We start from the raw sequence: 21,647 nt of genomic DNA, 5'->3' as shown, positions 1-21,647 counted from the left end.
CCAATAAACGGAACTTCTTTCCTTACATGTCATTAAATTGTTCTCTTCCTTATTTTTGCTTTTCAAGTGTTTCATTTTACCTAACTAATTTTGTGTTCACACAAATTAAATACAGCTAACTGACCCCAAAACTATCACAAATAAATGTAGTAGAGAGAGCCCGGCACTGGTGGCTCACACCTGAAATCCTAGCTACTCAGGAGGCTGAGATTTGAGGATCGTGATTCAAAGCCAGGTCGGGCAGGAATATCCATGAGACTCTTATCTCCAATTAGTCACCAGAAAACTAGAAGTGGTGCTGTGGCTCAAGTGCTGAAGAGCTCAAGGACAGCGCCTAGGCCCAGAGTTCAAGCCCCAAGAACAAGCAAAAAAAATAAAAAGTAGTAAAGGGAATATGGTTGATAAATACAACCTTAAACATTATCAAGTGAGACTTTACAGGCATACCTCTATTTTTTTTTAATCTTTTCATATCTCTATTATCCTATACTTCTTCTAATGCTATCTCCTTAATTACTGATAGCCTTTCTAAAGAGTATAATACCCTATTAACCAGATCTCAAATCTTCAGAGCTAAGTACACCGCTGAGCCAATAGTATGGCACAATAAATATACCAAATAACCACAGCCTTTCTCACTACCCCCAGCTCATCCAGAAGCTCAGTGTCAATCAGACCATAAACTCAGTGGCCCTAAGGATAACAGATGATTTCTTGGGTTACTAAATTTCTCCCTCCCATTTTCTTGTACATTAGCCATCTTGACTGGGCCTCTCAGCTTCTGGATTGGATTGGCTCACTGTATTTGCCACATATTTTCACTGTGCCTTGGTCAGTTGGCTGCTCTTCCAAAGAACACGATAATCAGACTAATTCCCTTTGCCAAACTCAAAGGAATTATAAGCTTTAACCTTGTCTGTACAGCCACATAACTTGTTCAGTGCCCAAATTATTAATATTTCCTCTGTTGTTACTGCTTGTAGACATTCTGTATATCTTACTTCAAATTTGGCTTTTAATTTATTTATTTTTATGTTGCTCTGACTGAATCCTTCCTTCCAGCTTCCTGAGAAGCTAGGAGTATAGGTATGTGCCACCACAGAGGGCCAAATATGAATTTAGCGCTTGAACAATCACCATCATATTTACATTATTTGTTGTTGCTGTTGTTTGTCCTGGGGCTTGAACTCAGGACCTGGACACTGTCTCTGAGCTCTTTTGCTCAAGGCTAGCACTGTATCACTTTGAACCATAGTGCCACTTAAGGTTTTTGAGTGGTTAATTGGAGTCTCACTGAGATTTTTTGCTGAGGCTAGCTTTGAACATCAATCTTCACATCTCAGCCTCTTGGATAGCTAGTATTACAGGTGTGAACCACTGGAGCCTGGCCAAATATTCTAATTAATCAATTTATCCTAACTTGCTTAATTTCTTAACAGAATTTCCAAGTTTAAATGATCAATTCTCCCTTACAACATGAAAAGATCTTGAGAGGAAATACAGTTAAAAATAGACACAGGGACTATAAGTATAGCTCCATGATAGGGCAGCATTTGCCTAGCATGCACAAGGAACTCTGAGTTATATCCTCATCACTAAGAAAAAAAAATAGACTTTTAGATCTATCAAGAAGATTGTGTCGCCGGGTGCTGGTGGCTCACACCTGTAATCCTAGCTACTCAGGAGGCTGAGATCTGAGGATCAAAGTTCAAAGTCAGCCGGGGCAGGAAAGTCTGTGAGACTCTTATCTCCAATTAACCACCAGAAAACCAGACGTGGCACTGTGGTTCAAGTGGTAGAGTGCTAGCCTTGGTCTGAAGAGCTCAGGACAGCACCCAGACCCAGAGTTCAAGGCCCACAACCGTCCAAAAAAAAAAAAAAAAAGATCCTGTCAATTCAGCAGTGGTATTCACTAGACACTATATTGGACATAAACTATACCACTTACAGGGGAGGGAAGACGTAGGGCAAAAACTGGGAGAGAATGAGGAAGTAAATGACACTGTTAAAAGGAAACAAACTCATTACCTGACTTATGTAACTATAACCACTCTTGTACATCATCTTTACAATATAATTTTAGAAAATAAAAAATAAAGGCTGGGAAGTCAGGCGCCGGTGGCTCACACCTGTAATCCTAGCTACTCAGGAGGCTGAGATCTGAGGATCATGGTTCAAAGCCAGCCTGGGCAGGAAAGTCCATTAGCCTCTTTATCTCCAATAAACCACTAGAAAACTGGAAGTGGTGCTGTGGCTCAAGCCGTAGAACACTCGCGTTGAGCTGAAGAGCTGAGGGACAGCGCCCACACCCAGAGTTCAAGCCCCACGGCTGACCAAAAAAAAAAAACAAAAAAACAAAAAAATAAAAATGTGGCTTGCCTACCATGCATGAAGCCCTGAGTTCAATTCCTCAGTATCATATAAACAGAAAAAGCCGAAAGTGGCGCTGTGGCTCAAGTGGTAGAGTGCTAGCCTTGAGCAAAAGAAGCTCAGGGACAGTGACCAGGCCCTGAGTTCAAGCACCAGAACTGGTAAAAAATAAAATAAAATAAAATAAAATAAAAAATATTAAAGAGTAAAAAAAAAATAATAAGATCTTGGCCTGAAATACAATTCTACCATTTAGTAGCAATTAGGTAAATTTATTTAACCTCTCTGTGCTTCAATATCCTTATCTATGAAAAACATATTATCTACAGCAAATACCTGAATATGAAATAAAACACTTAGCATAATGCATATTACAAGAAGGTATTCAATAAATAACTTAGTTAAATAATTATTGTTAAAAGTACATACCAGTCAATGAGGCATTGTGGTACACACTCATAATCCTAGCTACTTGCTACAGGAGGAAGACTGTAAATTCAAGGCCAAAGTAGGCAATTTAGAACCTATCTCAAAATAAAATTTACAGGCTAGAAGGCAGGAATTATAGCTCAAGTAATAGAGTGCCTGCCTAGCAAGCACTAGGCCTTGAGTTCAAACCCCAGAACACTAAGAAAGTAAATTTATTAAAATTTTAAAAATAATAATAAAGGTAAAATGAGGCTGGGGATGTAGCTCAGTGGTAAAGTGGTTACCTAATGTAAGTTACTGGGTTCAAAACTGGGTTCAATCCCAAGTGAACTGGAATAGTGGGGAGAGGGAGGGTTGTAAAATATATACCATACTTGAAGGAGGAGGAGGGTAATAGATCAGTAGTAAGAATGCTCATCTAGCATGTGTGAGGCCCAGCTTTATCTGCACAGTGCACTGAAGAAAATTTTACCATTAAATAAAATACTTATTCTATTAATCTGTTTCCCTAACTCTTAAAAAAAAAAAAAAAAAGGAAAATACCTACCCTTTAGCTATTCTGACAATCAGAGAAAAATGTATGTAAAAACAGTCTGCATTATACTTGGCATATACAGCAGGCACTTATACAGACGGAAACTGTATCATTTCATTTCTTTTTCTTTAAGATCAAAGACCAGGACTCAAACTCAGTATCTGCTGATTTCGCTCATTGGCTAGCACTGTACCATCTGAACTATGGCTCTAACCCCAGGAAATTTTTTTTATTTTAAAATTCTTTCTATTATTAAACTAATTATTTCATTTGTTACTCTCAGTAGCATCTAAGGTAGAGTTTGTGGAGTTTTGTTTTATTTTTTTTATTTTTTTCTTGTTGGTGGTCATGGGGCTTGAACTCTGAGCCTGGGTGCTGTCCCTGAGCTCTTCAGTTCAAGGAGAGCGCACTTACTACTTGAGACACAGTGCCACTTCTCATTTTCTGGTGGTTAACTGGAGGTAAGAATCTCACAAACATTCCTGCCTGGGCTGGCTTTGAACCTAGATTCTCAGATCTCAGCCTCCTGAGTAGGATTACAGGCATGAGTCACCAGCACCCAGTTAATTTTTGTTCTATTTTGTTGGTTGTGAGGCCTGAACTCAAGGCCTGGACACTGTTCCTGTACTCAAGGGACAGCGTTTGCTCAAGGCTAGCATTCTACCACTTTGAGCCACAGCTCCTCTTCCAGTTCTTGAGTGGTTAATTGGAGATAAGTCTGACAAGGACTTTTCTACCTGGGCTGGCTTTGAACCACAATCCTCAGATCTCAGCCTCCTGAGAGGCTAGGATTACAGGCATAAGGCACTGGTCCCAGGTTGGTGTAGTTTTTTGTTGGTTTTGGTAACTCAGTGCCTTACTCTTAATTAGTAGTACCCTATTACCTGAGCCATACCTTTCTTTCTTTCTTTCTCTCTCTCTCTCTACATCTCTCTCTCCATCTCTCTTCATCTCTCTCTCTAATTTATTTTTTGGATAGATCCTCACAATTGTGCCCAGGTCTGTCTTTGCTCAGTAATCCTCCTACCCACACCTAACAAATATATGGGATAATAGATGTGCTCTACTACTTACTATCTGGCTCATATTTTGCCATAGATATTGCTAACTTTTTGCCTGGGCTGTCCTCAAACTGAAATCTACCCAATCTCTGCATCCCCAACAGTTGGTTTACAGGTATAATCCACCGTGCCAAGTTACAACAGGTTTATTTAAACAGTGAATTATTCATTCGTTACTGCTCTTCTAACACAGTTCTCAAGACAATTACAGAGAACATGACTCAGGTAAATCTCAGGAGACTCTTTCTCTCTCAACACCTTACCTAAATGCCATCTTCTAAACAACAAATTCTATAATTAGTGACCTAAAAAGTAAAATATATTGGAAAAATTTCAGGAAATAAGAGTATTTAAATTACAAAGCAATGTGCCCATAGTATACATTCTTTTAGCAATTTAAGTATTCCTGATAGTTAGTTTCCTTTTGATACTCTTACCTATTTCATTGCTCAGAGTTCCCTTTCAAATATAATTGTTTGCTTTAAGTAATAGCCCCAAATTAGGTCTAGTGGAATATACTTGTAATACCAGCTTTTAGAAGGCTGAGGCAGTCCCTTATTCATGTAACTATATAACCCCTCTGTACAGCATCTTTACAATAAAATAATTAAAAAAAGCCGGGCGCTGGTGGCTCACGCCTGTAATCCTAGCTACTCAGGAGGCTGAGATCTGAGGATCGCGGTTCAAAGCCAGCCCGGGCAGGAGAGACCATGAGACTCCTATCTCCAATAAACCACCGGAAAACCGGAAGTGGCGCTGTAGCTCAAGTGGTAGAGCGCTCGCCTTGAGCTGAAGAGCTGAGGGACAGCGCCCAGGCCCAGAGTTCAAGCCCCACGACCGACAAAAAAAAAAAATAATAATAATAATTTAAAAAAAAAAAAAAGTTGAGCTGGACACTGGTGGCTTACACCTGTAATCCTAGCTACTCAGGAGGCTGAGATCTAAGGATCGAGATTCAAAGCCAGCACGGACAGGAAAGTCTGTGAGACTTTTATCTCTAATAAACCACTAGAAAACCGAAGTGGTGCTGTGGTTTAAGCGGTAGAGCGCTCACCTTGAGCTGAAGAGCTGAGGGACAGCACACAAGTCCAGAGTTCAAGTCCCACAACCAACAACAACAAAAAAAAGGTTGAGGCAGAAGGAGTTCCAGACCAAGCTGCACTAGGTAATAAAATAACAATTTTTTTTTTTTTTTTGTCAGTCGTGGGGCCTGAACTCTGGGCCTGGGCACTGTCCCTCAGCTCTTCAGTTCAAGGCTAGCCCTCTACCACTTGAGCCACAGCGCCACTTCTGGCTTTTTCTGCTTATGTGGTGCTGAGGAATCGAACCCAGGGCCTCATGCATGCAAGGCAAGCACTCTACCACTGAGCCACCTTCCCAGCCCCAAAATAACAATTTTTAAAATGAAGCCCGATACCAGTGGCTCATGCCTGTAGTCCTAATGACTCAGAAGTCTGAGACCTAGGTAATAAAGTCCACAAGACTATCACTACTCAACCAACAAAATGCTGAACTGTAGTTGTGACTCGAGTGGAACAGCACCAGCAAGAAAACTGAATAAGAATGCAAGATCCTGAGTTAAAAGCCCTAGTACTAGCACCAAAACATTAATTAATTTCAAATTAAATTTTTTTCATAATTTTGTATTATGGGGCTGGGAAGGTAGCTCAGTGGTAGAGTGGTTGCCTTGCATGCATGAGGCCCTGGGTTTGATTCCTCAGCACCACATAAGCAGAAAAAGCTGGAAGTGGCTGTGGCTCAAGTGGTAGAGCACTAGCCTTGAGCTGAGGAGCTGAGGGACAGTGCCCAGGCCCAGAGTTCAGGCACCATGACTGGCAAAATAATAATAATAATAATAAATAATTTTGTATTATAATTTTAGGGGCTAAAAAAATTAAAGGAAACCAGGCGCTGGTGGTTCACACCTGTAATCCTAGCTACTCAGGAGGCTGAGATCTGAGGACAGCGGTTCAAAGCCAGCCCAGGCAGGAAAATCTGTGAGACCCTTATCTCCAATTAACCACCAGAACACCTGACGTGGCAATGTGGCTCAAATGGTAGAGCATTTGCCTTGAGCTGAAGAGCTGAGAGACAGCGCCCAGGCCCAGAGTTCAGGCCCCACGACTGACAAAAAAGAAAAAAAAAGAAAAAAAAAGTCTTTTATAGGCAATTACACACTTTTCCCTAGAATTTACATTACTTTTACCTATTGCCTATTATGTTCAATATATTGGTCTTTACCAACCTCTAAGAAATACAGTTTTTCTAAGTGTCCAGATATTTTCCCAAAGCCACAGCGCCACTTCTGGCTTTTTCTGCTTTTGTGGTGCTAAGGAATTGAACTCAGGGCCTCAATGCATGCAAGGCAAGCACTCTACCACTGAGCCACCTTCCCAGCCCTCATAAAAGACTTTCTTATATTCTCTTTTACCTCTGGAACAACAATCAGCAAGTTTTAAAGCAATGGCATTTTCATTAATCCAGATCCCTGAATGATTGTTCAAACAGAATACCCCTGCTAACCTTCAATAACTAGTGTAGGCAAAACCAATATTGTTTTAGAATAACCTATCCTACACATTTGCTACTGTTCTATAATCCATATCTTAACATAGTGTTTTTTTTAATTGGAAAAAAACCCTAGATATAATCTATTTCATTAATAGGGTGATACGGTATTACCAAATAAAAAACCTACTAGATGCTTAGAAATAGTACAAGTTTAATACTAAAATGCTTTTGGGGGGAAGGAGTTGTTTTCTTCTATGCTAGGAATCAGATCCAAGGCCTTCTACATGCTAGGCAAGCACTTTAGCAGTGAGCTACATCCCCAATTCAATATCTTCCTTTTAAAAGAGAGACTTAGCAGCAAAGAATTTGTACAACTAAAATTCTCATAAATGTAAGTAAATGAACAAAACAAGATTCCTAGAGAACAGCTACATAAATGGAAAAGGTTGATGCTTAAAAGTTAAACTGAATAGATAAACATTATTTATACCATTTCATCAAGCTAGCAATGGGTTTTAGCCAAAGGGAAAAAAAGTTATATCCTACATAAAACTCTTTCCAAAAGTAACATGAGCAAATTCATATCTTGGTATCATTTGACCTTTTAAAATCATGCCTTTCTTATCTTTTGGTACTAGGACTGAATTGAAGACCTCACACATGCTGGGCAAGTGCTTGTTTTCTAATCACAATATGGCCCTTTGTGTAGAAACTGAATATAAAAAGTTACTCTTCACACTAGAGGAGTCCTTAGGGATTCTAATCACTAACAACACATAGAAACATTAAAACCTTATCCTTAATTAAATATGTCATCATTACTCTCCTAATCTAACTGGTACTGTTTTCTAAAAGTGAAGCTTTAAATGAAATGTTTTGTTTATCACCAATGTATGACTGCAACACACAAAATGAAAACCTAAAATATCTACTATCATTAAAGTAAAATAAGAGACTGTAACTAAGACACAGTTCAGTCTGAGCAATTATTCTTGAATGTGTAAATGTTTAGTCTTAGGCTCTATCTTCAGTCTAATGCTGTATTTATTTGGAACCAAGGAATCCTAAACTTGAACCCTAGATCTCGCAATTATTAGTCAGTTAACTCATCTGCAAAGTAAATTAAAAAAAAAAAATTAGTAACAGACTAGGAATGTGGTTCAGTGGCACAGCAGTTGTCTAGCATGGTTGAGGACCTGGATTCAATGTTCAGAAGAGGGAGAGAGGGAGAGAGGGAGAAAGGAGGGAAGGAAGGGAGGAAGGGAGGGAGGGAAGGAGGGAGGGAGGGAGAAAAAGAAGAAAAAAAGAAAAGACAAGAAAAGGGAAAAAAATTCTCAAGAAATTGTCTGAACTGAGATCCTCAGCTCTCAACCTTCTGAATAACTAGGGTATAGATATGAGCCACCAGTGCCCAGCTTTATTTGTTTATTTTTTATCAGTCATGGGGCTTGAACTCTGAGTCTGGGTGCTGTCCCTGAACCCTTTTGCTCATGACTAGTACTCTACCACTTCACACCACTTTCAGTTTTCTCACCAGGGGTAAAAGTCTCACAGACTTTCCTGCCTAGCCTGGCTTTGAAGTGTCTCAGATCTGAATTGCAGGCTGTGAACCACCAGCCCTCAGCTCAGCTTTATTTTTTTATTATACAGAATCACATCCTTTTCTACAGAAGAGAAAATGTCCTCAAAGTAGTAGGACATCAATGTACCCCCCAAATGTATATTCCAGTGTGAATTATGTAGGTAAGTAACCCAGACAAGAGGAACTAACAGCAATTTTTTTTCTTTAGTAGTACTGAGGATTGAACTCAGGACCTTGTACTTGTAGCAAGCACTCTTATCACTTGAGCCACATCTCTGGCCATTTGTGCTCTAGTTATTTTTCAGATAGGGTCTCATCTTTTTTGCCAAGGACCAGCACAGATGACAAAACTCCCACCTATGTCTCTTGAATAGTAGACATAAGCCACCACACCTGGCCTTATTTTCTATACCTTCAATGTCTTTCATCTTTATTTCATTTGTTGCTGTATTTTCACATATAACTACATGCCCACTAAAATATTTTATTCATTTTTCCTACTTTCTATGGATATTTCCCTCAGCCCAAATAGTCAACAAATATATTTCCATAAAAACAAAATAAACAGGGGCTGGGAAGGTGGCTCAGTGGTAGAGCGCTTGCCTTGCATGCATGAGGCTCTGGGTTGGATTCCTCAGCACCACATAAGCAAAAAGAAAAAAGCCGGAAGTGGTGCTGTGGCTCAAGTGGTAAAGCGCTAGCCTTGAGCTGGAGAGCTAAGGGACAGCACCCAGGCCCAGAGTTCAGGCCCCACGACCGGACCCAAAAAATAAATAAAATAAACAAAATGTATAATGGTTAAAAAAAGCAGTAAGTAATGCTATGTCAAACATCATCATTTGGGGAAAGAAAAAAAAAAGATCATCATTGGGCTGGGAAGGTGGCTCAGTGGTAGAGCGCTTGCCTTGCATGCATGAGGACCTGGGTTCGATTCCTCAGCACCACATAAGCAGAAAAAAACACCGTGACTCAAGTGGTAGAGCACTAGCCTTGAGCTGAAGGGCTGAGGGACAGTGCCAGGCCCAGAGTCGAGGCCCCACAGCCAATCAAAAAACAACAACAAAAAAATCATCATTATCATTATCGATAAAAGCTTACTAATTCAGGTAAATGCAGAATATGTTCAAACAAGGCACAGAAAACTGATCAAACAGAAAATTCACAGCAGTTCATCTTATCTGATACAGATTCTTTTATGTCAAAATGAAGGAAGGGAAGAAATCATAGTATGTGCAGTACAACAATGACAGCTGAAAGCTGCCTAAAAAAAGGAAATTTTCTCTGATAATTCCATAAATGACTTTTATAGTCCCATATATTTCACATTTCATCATACTAGAAGTGTAATATATTGTACCTGTGTTAGTGCTCCATAGGACAAGTTGCAAAATTATCACCTTTCAAAAAGGATGGTAAGTAATCACAGGTTTACCTATCATCTTTCAAGGTATTATTCTTTAGTGATGGAAATCATTGGCAACACCCTGTAATTCAGTAGCTAATGAAATTCCTTCTGGGTCCATTAGATATACTGCTAAAAGAACATCCTGTATCACTGGGTACCAGTGGCTCACACCTGTAATCCTACTCCGGAGGCTGAGATCTGAGGATATCGGATCAAAGCCAGCCCTGGCAGGAAAATCCATATCTCCAATAAACTACCAGACAACCAGAAATGGCACTGTGGCTCAAGAGGTAAGTGCTAGCCTTGAGCTGAAGAGCTCAGGGACATCATCCAGGACCAGAGTTCAAGCCCCAGGACCAAAAAAAAGAGCATCTTGTATGTTTTAATGTAAATATATATGTATAATTTATATCTAAAACAATAGGAAAATCAAAGAATAATAAAACTATATAAGTAATAAGCATAATAATCCTGTAAACATAAAAATAAAATTATAAACATGCTGGGCACCGGTGGATCACGCCTGTAATCCTAGCTACTCAGGAGGCTGAAATCTGAGGATCTCTGTTCAAAGCCAGCCTGGGCAGGAAAGTCCTTGAGACTCTTATCTCCAATAAATCACTAGAAAACCAGAAGTGGCGCTGTGGCTCAAGTGGTAGAGCGCTAGCCTTGAGCTAAAGAGCACAGGGTCAGCGCCCAAGCCCAGCGTTCAAGCCCCATGACCGACCAAAAAAAACAAAAATTAGAAACATAAACATATAAGAGGAAAGAGTAGGGCTGGGAAGGTGGCTCAGTGGTAGAGCACTTTGCCTTGCATGCATGAGGCCCTGGGTTCGATTCCTCAGCACCACATAAGCAAAAAGAAAAAAGCCGGAAGTGGCACTGTGGCTCAAGAGGTAGAGTGCTAGCCTTGAGCTGAAGAGCCGAGGTACAGCGCCCAGGCCCAGAGTTCAGGCCCCATGACTGGATTAAAAAAAAAAAAAGAGGAAAGACTAATACAAGATAAACTAAATTTATAAGAGTAGGTGAGGAAAATTATGTTAAAAAAAAGTAAGGTTTTTTGTTGTTATTGTTGCTTTGTTTGTTTGTTTGGGTTCAGTCGTGGGGCCTGAACTCTGGGCCTGGGCGCTGTCCTTCACTTCAGCTCAAGGCTAATGCTCTACCACTTGAGCCACAGCACCACTTCCGGCTTTTTTTCTTTTTGCTTATGTGGTGTTGAGGAATTAAACCCAGGGCCTCAGGCATGCAAGGCAAGCGCTCTACCACTGAGCCACCTTCCCAGTCCCTACTTTGTTTTTTTTAGTACTAGTCCTAGAGCTTGAACTCAGGGCCTGGCACTGTTCCTAAGCTTTTGTTCTCAAATTTGAGCACAAAAAAAAGCTCCACTTCCAACTTTTGTGATGAAACTGGAGGTAAGAATCTTTTCCTGCCTGGGCTGGCTTCAACCTGGATCCTCAAATCTCAGCCTCCTGAGTAGCTAGCATTCTAGTGTGAGCCACCAGCACCAGGCTAATGTATCAAAGTAGTTGTGGTTTTTTTTTTTGCCAGTTCTGGGCTTGAACTCTGGGCCTGGGCACTGCCCCTGAGCTCTTCAGCTCAAGGCGAGCACTCTACCACTTGAGCACAGTGCCACTTCTGGCTTTATCTGTTTATGTGGTGCTGAGGAATTGAACCCAGGGCCTCATGCATGCAAGGCAAGCACTCTACCACTGGGCCACCTTCCCAGCCCTCAAAGTTTTAAGAATAATAAATTTATCTGCATTTTTATCAACAGATTTCTAATCAGAAATGCTCTCCATAGATATGGTATTTCAAAAACTAATATAATTTTTTTCCTTTTATTTTTTGGTCATGGGGCTTGAACTCTGGGCCTGGGTACTGTCCCTCAGCATTTCAGTTCAAGGAGAACATTACCACTTAAGCCACAGTGTCACTTCCAGTTTTCTGGTGGTTTATTGGAGATAAGAGTCTCATGCACTTTTCTGTTTGAGCTGGCTTTAAATCTCAATCCTCAGATCTCAGCCTCCTGAGTTAGCTAGGATTGCAGGCATGAGCCACCTATCCCCAGCCTATAATTTTTTCTTAGACATTTTAAAACCCTTTGTTCATTAAAGAAAAACATTCAATGGGCTAGGAAGGTGGCTCAGTGGTAGAGTGCTTGCCTTGCATGTTTGAGGCCCTGGGTTCGATTCCTCAGCACCACATAAGCAGAAAAAAAAAAAGAAAGAAAAACATTCAAGATTGTTTAAGATTGTTTAATCCTATCAACTATACTACTATGAAACAGAAAATTATAACACAGAAAATAAGCTCATGGGCTGGGAAGGTGGCTCAGTGGTAGAGCGCTTGCCTTGCATGCATGAGGCCCTGGGTTCAATTCCTCAGCACCACATAAGCAAAAAGAAAAAAGCCGGAAGTGGCACTGTGGCTCAAGTGGTAGAGCGCTAGCCTTGAGCTGAAGAGCTGAGGGACAGTGCCCAGGCCCAGAGTTCAGGCCCCATGACTGGACCAAAAAGAAAAAAGAAAAAGAAAAGAAAAGAAGCTCATGATTTACTAAAAATGTAGGTAACAGGCTGATACAGTTGTTCACACTTATAATCCTAGCTACATAGGAAGCTGAGATCTGAGGATCAAGGTTTGGTGCCAGTCTGGCAGACAATATCAACTCTTACCTCTAATAAGCCAGCAAAAAGCCAGAACTAAAGGTGTAGCTCAACTGTGATCAAATAAACCAAGTGAAGGCTGGAGATCCTGAATTCAAGCCCCAGTACACACATACACATACATATACATACACATACATATGCATGCCCATGCATACACATACATATACACGGGTGACCAATATCAAATCCCCTCCAAACTTTAGCTGCAAGAGGACAGTAGAAATTCCCAATCTAGCCAGGTGACAGTCGGTTACACCTGTAATCCTAGCTATTCAGGAGGCTGAGTTCAGAGGAGACAGTTCAGCCAGCCTTGGCAAAAAAAAGTCCCTGTGAGACTCTCCCTGAGTTCAAGCCCTACATCCACCAACAACAACAAAATCCCAATCTATTTTTAATGGTTTACTTAAGACTGGTTCATTAGTAAAAATTAATTTTACATGTTCCCCAACCAAAGTTATTTTAGTTTACCTCACTAAGGAAGAAATAAAATAACCGTTTAAACACACACACACACACACACACACACACACACACACACACACACACACACTTTTAAGCTGAGTGCCAGTGTGGCTCACACCTGTAATCCTAGCTACTCAGGAGACTTGAGATTTTTAGGATCATGATTCCGAGCTAGCCAGGTCAGGAAAGTCTGTGAGACTCTTCTCTTACCTCCAATAAACTACTCAAAAAAAAGCTGGAAGTAGCATTGTGCCTCAAGTGGTAGAGTGCTAGCCTTGAGCCCAAAGAGGCTCAGGGACAGCACCCAGGCCCTGAGTTCAAGCCCCAGGACTGCCCCCCCCCAAAAAAAAAAAGTTTTAGGCTACTCTGGCAGGCTTAATGAAAAGTTAAATCATAGTGTCAATCAAAATTCTCTTCAACAACATATGCTCAATAAAGTAAATTTTAAGTAATTATTTTCTCAGCTTTTCAGAATAGAAATATTTAATCAATACAAATCACTAATAGTATGCATTGCCTATAATCCCAGAGCTCAGAAGGCTGAGACAAGACAATCATGAGATCAAAGATAGCCTAAGCTAATTAGTGAAATACTGTATCTAAAAACAAAAAAGTATAAAATTAGTAACAAAATTAGGTGACAATGTATCAAAAGTTCTAGCTTTTCTCCTATGAGAAACAAAAAAAATACTATATAAGTACTTTGTTACTCCAGTCTACTTTATACAGACACCAAAAGAGAGTATTTGCCCCAAATAAATTGAAAACATTAACCTAAACAAGAACTCAGGCTTCTAGCTTCTAATTCTGGTTGCTTGTTTCACCTAGAAATCACTTATTTTCAAAGATAAAGCCTAGGAGAGGAGTAGCGAGGAGAAGCAACAAGAGAGATAGTAATAAGAACAAAAAATGTTCTCAAGACAACCCAGATGGAGAAAAACAAGTTTTTAGGAGAAGAGCTAAAGAAAATACAGAACCAAAAAACTGCGAAGTCACTAAACTCAGAAGAGGAAAGTTTCAAGGAGGGGATTACCAAATTTTCAAGTTTAGCAGAAAAATTACTCAGCAAATGACTGGATTTGGCCATTAGAAAGTCATTATAATCTAATATACATTGTGGGAACAGAGATGCAAGGAGTTCAAGATACAGAAGTCAAGAAATTCTCCCCCACAGTACAACCCCTGCTTTCACTGTATTTGATGTCAGTATAATTTGTGGAAGGGAAGGGAAAAAACAAATAGTTTAAAGAGGGATACAGGTGGACCCATTGCAACAATGAGATGTACAAGTTCTTATGTTGAAAACGAACTTTACCACTGGGGGGGGGGGGGGGGGAAGAGGACTGGGTGGGGAAGTAGGGGGAGGATGGGAAGGGATGGGAAGGGGAACAAAGGAGGAGGCTACAATGCTTGATAAGAAATGTACTCATGGGGCTGGGAAGGTGGCTCAGTAGTAGAGTACTTGCCTTCCATGCATGAAGCCCTGGGTTCGATTCCTCAGCACCACATAAGCAGAAAAAGTCGGAAATGGTGCTGTGGCTCAAGTGGAAGAGCGCTAGCCTTGAGCTGAAGAGCTGAGAGACAGCGCCCAGGCCCAGAGCTCAGGCCCCACAACCAACCAAAAAAAAAGAAAAAAGAAATGTACTCATTATCTTGCCTTATCTTGCCCATGTAATTGTAACCCCTCTGTACAGTATTTTCACACACAAAAAAAAGTCAAGAAATTTTTACCTCTCTGAAGAGGGCTAATAGACAAGAAACATTCACAATTAGTATAGAGATAAGGAAGAAGACGTGCAAGGGCATTCCAAAGGATAGGCAGAGGGAAGAAATAAAATAATGCTAAAAGTTTGCAAAATACCTACTACTGCTTCAAAGAGTATGAAACCTAAGTTCCATTTCACGATTATGACATGAAATGGTTGAGCAGGAGGAGAACAGCTATTATTTTTCTTTGTATCAGCCTTTAGAAAAGAATCATACAGATCTCTAACATAGTAAATATTTGCTAACTAGATACTTTGGTTCTCCTTCCACATGTTTGCATATACACACACATATGTGTTTATAATTATGCTTATATATATGCATATATATATATTCTTAATGCTCCCTGACCCTTCTGGCTACTCCTGTAGGTACATATGTGAATAGAAACTGTATAAAAGCAAAAAGACTTCTTGTGAGACAGTGTATTAACTGTAACGAAGACCAACCACTACATGTTATTTTGGCAAGACCATGCATTCTAAAGTGCCCTTGTCATTTATTACAGGCTTATTTCTAACCTCACACACACTATATAGAAAGTATATGTATTTTTGGGCTGGGAAGATAGCTCAGTGGTAGAGCGCTTGCCTTGCATGCCTGAGGCCCTGGGTTCGATTCCTCAGCACCACATAAGCAAAAAGAAAAAAGCTGGAAGTGGCGCTGTGGCTCAAGTGGTAGAGCGCTAGCCTTGAGCTGAAGAGCTGAGGGACAGCGCTCAGGCCCAGAGTTCAGGCCCCACGACCGGACCCAAAAAAAAAAGTATTATGTATTTTTATATCCAACCCACAGACAATAAGTAATATTTTTAATCTCAAATCTATTATAATCAAAATTAAACTGCTTCTGGAAAGAACTAAGACTAAAGGGGCTGGGAAGGTGGCTCAGTGGTAGAGTGCTTGCCTTGCATTCCCGAGGCCCTAGGTTCGATTCCTAAGTACCACATAAGCAAAAAGGAAAAAGCCGGAAGTGGCGTTGTGGCTCAAGTGGTAGAGCGCTAGCCTTGAGCTGAAGAGCTGAGGGACAGTGCCTAGACCCAGAGTTCAGGCCCCACGACCGGACCAAAAAAAAAAAAAAGAACTAAGACTAAAAAGAGAAAACCATTTAGTAATATGAGAGCCCTACCTGTTAAGTGTTATAAAATATGATCAAAATGCATGAATTTTTAGATATCACAGCATCCATATTTTTCCCCAGCAGATATGGATTAAATCAGAATATAATTCTAATTTAACGCACAGAAATATAATATATGAAGCCAGGTGCTGGTGTCTCACACATGTAATCATAGTACTCAAGAGGCTGAGAGCTGAGGATTGCAGTTCAAAGCCAGCCCAGGCAGGAAAGTCTATGAGACAATTAACCACCCCAAAGTGGAGTGTGGCTCAAAGTGTTAGAGCACTAGCATGGGGCATAAAGAGCTCAGGAAGCACCTAGGCCCTGAGTTCAAGCCCCATGACCGAAGGGGGGAAAAAGAGAGAGAGAATACAGAGCTGGATACCAGTGGCTCCTGCTTGTAATCCTAGCTACTTGGAAGGCTGAAATCTGAGAATCACTGTTCAAAGTCATCCTGGGCTATAAAGTCTTTGAGATGATACGTTCAAATAACCACCAAAAAGCTAGGAGAGCTCCGGCTCAACTGATACAGCACTAGCCTTGAGCAAAAAAGCTAAGGGACAGCGCATGCATACACACACACACACACACACACACACACACACACACACACACACACACACACACTCAACTGATACAGCACTAGCCTTGAGCAAAAAAGCTAAGGGACAGCGCATGCATGCATGCATACACACACACACACACACACACACACACACACACACACACACACACACACACACACACTTGTACCCAACAAATACATCTTTTTTTCCCCCATAAGTTCCAATTTTTTTCATACCAATTCTTCTTAGAATTAAGGAGTCTAAGACCAGAGTAAGTGGAAAGAAGGGATTCAAAAGAAATGTTTTATCCAGGACCCCAAAGAAGGGTGTGTTATCTATCACTAAGTCTTACAATATTGTTTCCGGATCAGCTGCATTATTGCACCTAACTGCATTGGTAAATCCCAAATATACACGGATCATCTTTAATCGCTTTAGTCACCTGGCCCTTACTTAGTAAAATGGCACTGGCTATTCCAATATCAAGCCAAGTTTTACATAGTCAACACCATGACATTTGCACTGATTAGTGCCTGTACATCTTTAAGTGTCCAAGCTTAATGGTGAAGCCATTACTCTATCTCATGTTCCCATTTAGAGTGGAGAAGTTTCTGCCTCTACTGCTATTGTTAGCATTAATGTGGTAGGTAAGGTGAAGACTATAATCCTTGCTCCATAATTTACTGACTGCGTAATGAGTTACTAACTTCACTGTACTAACTTTTCTTTCTTCTGTAAAAGGGGAAAAATAACAATCTACAGTACAGAACTGCACTGCTATGAGGATCAAAGGAGAAATATACCAAAGCTATCAGAATATTTGCTAATGCATTCGAAGTGCTCAACAAATAGTAGCTTCATTATTCTTACAGCACTGAACTAAAGCTTCACAATCTCCATCATCTGGTACTACATAATATTAAAGAAAAAAAAAAACTAGTCACTTTATACAGTGATTCTGTTCATCTATTTCCTTTTTAAAATGGACAGTACTCTAAGAATATTTTATTTACCAAATCGAATTTATTTTTAAACCAATTTTTTAAAATTTATTTCTTTCAGTTCCAATCACAAGATGATGAGTACATCACTGTAAGTGAGAATCCACATTCTAAAAAAGTCAAGAATAACAAAGAACAAAAATTATCTGGGATTTTAGGCCCTTTTACTCTCTTTATATTTTACAAGAACCACATGACTTACTGCTAGAGAATTTAAACAGCAAACATAAAGAAATTTAGAGAAATTATGTTCACTTTTGCTCCAAAAAAAGAATCAAAATGATTTAAAATATTAAAATATATAGACAATTCGTAAGTTCAAGAGATTTTAACATTACATAGATTTATTATAAAAATAACAGACATTGATCACCAACAGGTATATTCAATAGTATCAAAAGCACAAAATTTTCAAATCCTCTTTCATCATTTTCCAATGCAGACTTTTAAAATAGAAATTAATCAAGTAACCCATGTCTAACATCGCAAGGAGAAATCCATTGAAGGTGAAAATTGCAATTAGAAAAAAAAATTATTAGAAAGTCAGAACTTCGTCCTTTATTCACTTTTAAATATATAATCCAAGTGGCTATCCTAAGCCAAATTTAAGAATTATGTCTACAAATCACTCCTGAAATTTTCTGAAGCAAATCACCAAGACAATTGAAGACAACTACAATGGGAACCTGAGGTGTTTCCCTAAGGCATCTTAGAAAGGCAATATCCAAAGGAAAGGATGACTACTACCTCCTTTACACTTTGATAAAATGCCTAAGAACTTTCAAGAATCAAATCCAGAAGTCTGATGTGAGGTCAAAGTTGTCTTAATGACAGGAAAGCCAACAGATGCCAGATGACTAAAGTTGTCAAAATATTTCTATGCCAACCGTAATTCCAAAAGCACAGAAGGTCCAGGTTGAAAAGCTAAATATGTAATTGCTAAAACACTGCTGATAATAGTAATAAACAATATTACACACTGTATCAAGAACCTAGTCTGTCCTCCTCAACATTTAATCTAATCATTCGGTAACGTTTCTGAATAATGAAAGTAACATGGATTCCCAAAGAGCTATCTACATCTAAAAATAAGGTCTAAGTGTGTGTAGAGTTGATGTTCTTTTTACTGTAAGCCCAATCCGCTTCTTTTATATTTAAAAATAAATACACACACAGATCTGAATAAATACACACACAGATCTGGTTCCAAAGATCTAATAGACTCTGTTCGATGGCGTTAAAATATTATTTTTATTCCTTGCATTACCTCACAGCTAAAAATGTCAAGATACCACACCCAATATGTCTTTTTCTCCCCCTCAATGGAGAGGGGTGGGGTAGGGTCTATGAAACTACCCAAAAACACTAAAGGTGATTTTGCTGGCAAGTCCTAGGTCAGGGATCCGCTCCAGGGCGATCCGAGGGGACCGTCGCGAAGGACGAGCGCAGGCCTGGGCCTTTGCGGGCTCCCCTCCCTCGCCACCCACTGGGACAGCGCCTGGGCCTCGCCACCCGGGGCTACTCACCAGTCACGGCGCTGACCATCAGGACGGCCCATAGTAGCCAGGGCACCGGCCAAGGCCGCTGCAGCGAGGAAGTCATCCCTAGGCCAGCCAAGAAGCACGACGACGAATGAAGAAAAAAAAAAATATATATATATATATATATAATATGTGAAAAGTAAATACGGGCGGAGAAATCCAGCCAGGAGGCTGCTCTTCCCTTTCGTCTGATTTATCCTGCCCGTATTACAATGCAGTTTGGAAGGACAAATGGCAGATGAGAGGACCTAGCTGCAGAGCTCTCATTCCGCAGCAGACATTCCCTTCATTGCGTTCCCTCGCGGCTGGAGGGGTTCATTCGCCTAGGATAGGGTGCCTCGGCCCCCCGTTCTGTGAAGTGAAGGCATGTCCGTGGGGGGTGGAGAGGGGGAGAAGCAAGGGAGCTCACACGAAATCCCTGCACTTATTTCCTCGGAGTTTCACGATATCAAAAAAATATCCAGGTCTGGGAGAAAACATATCCAAGGTGCAGTGGTGGCGGGGGTGGGGGGTGAGCGGCGAGGATTCGATTGGGGAGGCGTGGGAAGGAAGAGGGGGAGATGGAGGGAGGGACTGGCGAGGATCAGAACAAATTCCCGACTGCCGGGAAGGGTGAAGCCGGGCTGGCGGCGGCGGCGCCCGGCGGTCGGAGGCGCATCGCCCGCGGCACGGGGAGCGCAGGATTCCTTTTAAAGTTCCGTTTCGGGGCGCCCTTCACTCCGAATTCGACATCCACAAATGCTCTCCTTCGACTGGACGCGGAAAGGTGCCTGGCTCCATGGGCGAGCGCACAGCCTCACGCCTCCGTGGAACAATCACGCCAGGGTCCGGCCGGCCGGGCCACGGGGCGGCGGGGGACGGGAGGGGTGGGGCGAGGGGGTCGGCGGACAGGCCCCGGGCCCCGAGCCCCCAAGACGGGAGGTGCGGGGCCGCCGCGCCTCGCTCTCCCGACTTCGCTGCGGCGGCCGCCTCGCGCTCGGTTAGTCCGGCCGCTCGATTCTGCTCGAGATAAATCCCACCGTGAAATCCTCGTCCTCTCTCGTCAGTGGCTCCGGTGAGCGAATCGCAGTCCCCCCACTTTCCCCGCGGGGAAGCCGCCGCCGCCGCCGCCACCGCCGCCGCCGCCGCCGCCTGGTTCTCCCGCAGCTCAGGGCTCCGGGCGGAGCTCGGGCGGCGCAGGCCGAAGGCGGGGGGCGGCGGGAGGGCGGATGTAGATGGCCCGGGAAAAGGGGGGTGGGGTGGGCAGCCGAGCCTGCCAGACACCCCGCGCCCCTCTGGGAAGCACTCCAGCGACTCTGAGCAGACCAGACACAAAGGGGGGAGTCGCCTCAGCTGCCAGTCTGCGGCGCTCCCGGTCACCGGAGTCGCCCCGCCTCCGCCGCCGCCTCCTCAGTCTCCGGCTCTTCCCGGCCCAGTCTGTCTCGGGCCTGTGGTGCGGCGGCGGCGGCGGCGGCGGCGGCGGCGGCGGCGGCGGCAGCAGCAGCAGCAGCAGCGTCACGGCGGCGGTGGCGGCGGCGGCGGCGGCAGCAGCAGCGGCGGCGCGAACGAGCCGCACTGCGCCTGCGCGCTCCCTACCCCTCCCGGCCCCGCCCATCGCTCGGGGGCGGAGAGTGGGGGGGAACTGGCTGGGCTCCGGCGGCGCTGGCGCAGCCCGCGTGTCTCTCACGAACTGCCGCGGGCAGGGCGGGGCCGGCCAGCCGCGGGGGGCCGCGGGGGGCCGCGGAGGCCCTTTGGTGCTGCCTTGCCTACCTTCCGTAGGTGGATGGTTGCGGGGGGCTGGGGGGGGTAAGCGACCACATCTTTTGTCTAGCGTTCGATCGACTCTTGCGAGCTTCCCCCACCCAAGGTGTAGCCGGGCCGGGGCGTCGGGGTCTCCCCGAGGCTCGAAGGAGAGCCTCGAGCGGAGGCCTGCCCCCACTTGTCTTGCGGTCGGAGCCGCCTCCACAGCGCCAGGGATCCGGATGGACCTGCCTGTCGCCCCAGTGGAGACCCTGGCCTCGGGCTCGCCCTCGCCGCTGCAGACAAAAGCCGAGATTGGAAAGACCACCCACCCACGGGTGCCCCGCGGTGCGGGCTCGGAGCGGCGTCGGGCCGCCCCCGCCGCGCTCCCGCTCTCCTCTCCCATCCACCCCCCGCCCCCGGCCTTCCTAGCCGGCCTGAAACCTTGGCGGCCGTGCAACCCACACTCCAAACTCTGTGTCCTTTAACCGGCCGGACCGGCACGGTGCGGGCAGCGCGGTTTCGCCTCCCCGAGGGAGGTCTTCATTCACAAAGGCTGCGGGCCCTGAGGGGCTGCGGGGGCCCAGGGGGTCGCTTAGGGCTTCTGGGGAGGAAAATTACAGTAGAGAGTTGTTGCCTCGGGAATCCAGCCATTGCAGCCCTAGGAACTGAGAAGATCCCTCTGGTAACTGCATTTTTCTAGAATCTGTTTTGACCCTTTTTTTTCCCCCTATTTGCAAATCTGGTTGAAGCTAGCCAGCAAGATGGGGGGTGCAGTTCCTCCAGCCGTCCCTCCACCTACGCCCCTGCAGGCCAACAGACTTGGTGGGATTTTCCTTGGAGAGAGGCGAGAAGGTGACGTGCAGGGCGCCATGAACGGAAGTCTGTATTTAATTCTTAGCTGAGAGGTGAAAAA

The 21,647-nt window shown here is 43.2% G+C and overlaps 1 protein-coding gene across 2 annotated transcripts in view; it reads right to left on the bottom strand.

Moving 5' to 3' along the window:
* The window catches only part of Bmpr2 (bone morphogenetic protein receptor type 2), a 152,186-nt gene extending 132,394 nt beyond the window's left edge, over positions 1 to 19,792 (bottom strand). The window contains exons 1-2 of one of the 2 annotated variants that reach the window (XM_042666941.1): positions 19,146 to 19,792; positions 18,998 to 19,115 (exon numbers count right to left, since the gene is read on the bottom strand). In XM_042666941.1, the coding sequence (XP_042522875.1) occupies positions 18,998 to 19,073 (76 nt within the window). In that variant the 5' untranslated portion in view covers positions 19,074 to 19,115; positions 19,146 to 19,792. The remainder of the gene's footprint in view (positions 1 to 18,997; positions 19,116 to 19,145) is intronic. The other variant, XM_042666940.1, reaches the window with a different exon arrangement.
* Positions 19,793 to 21,647: the final 1,855 nt, after the last annotated feature.

The sequence above is a fragment of the Dipodomys spectabilis genome, unplaced genomic scaffold (assembly GCF_019054845.1).
Source record: "Dipodomys spectabilis isolate Male_0828 unplaced genomic scaffold, ASM1905484v1 ptg000373l, whole genome shotgun sequence".
Taxonomy (NCBI): Eukaryota; Metazoa; Chordata; class Mammalia; order Rodentia; family Heteromyidae; genus Dipodomys; species Dipodomys spectabilis.
The sequence above is the reverse complement of the archived record's forward strand: the minus strand, read 5'-3'. Positions and strand labels throughout refer to the sequence as shown.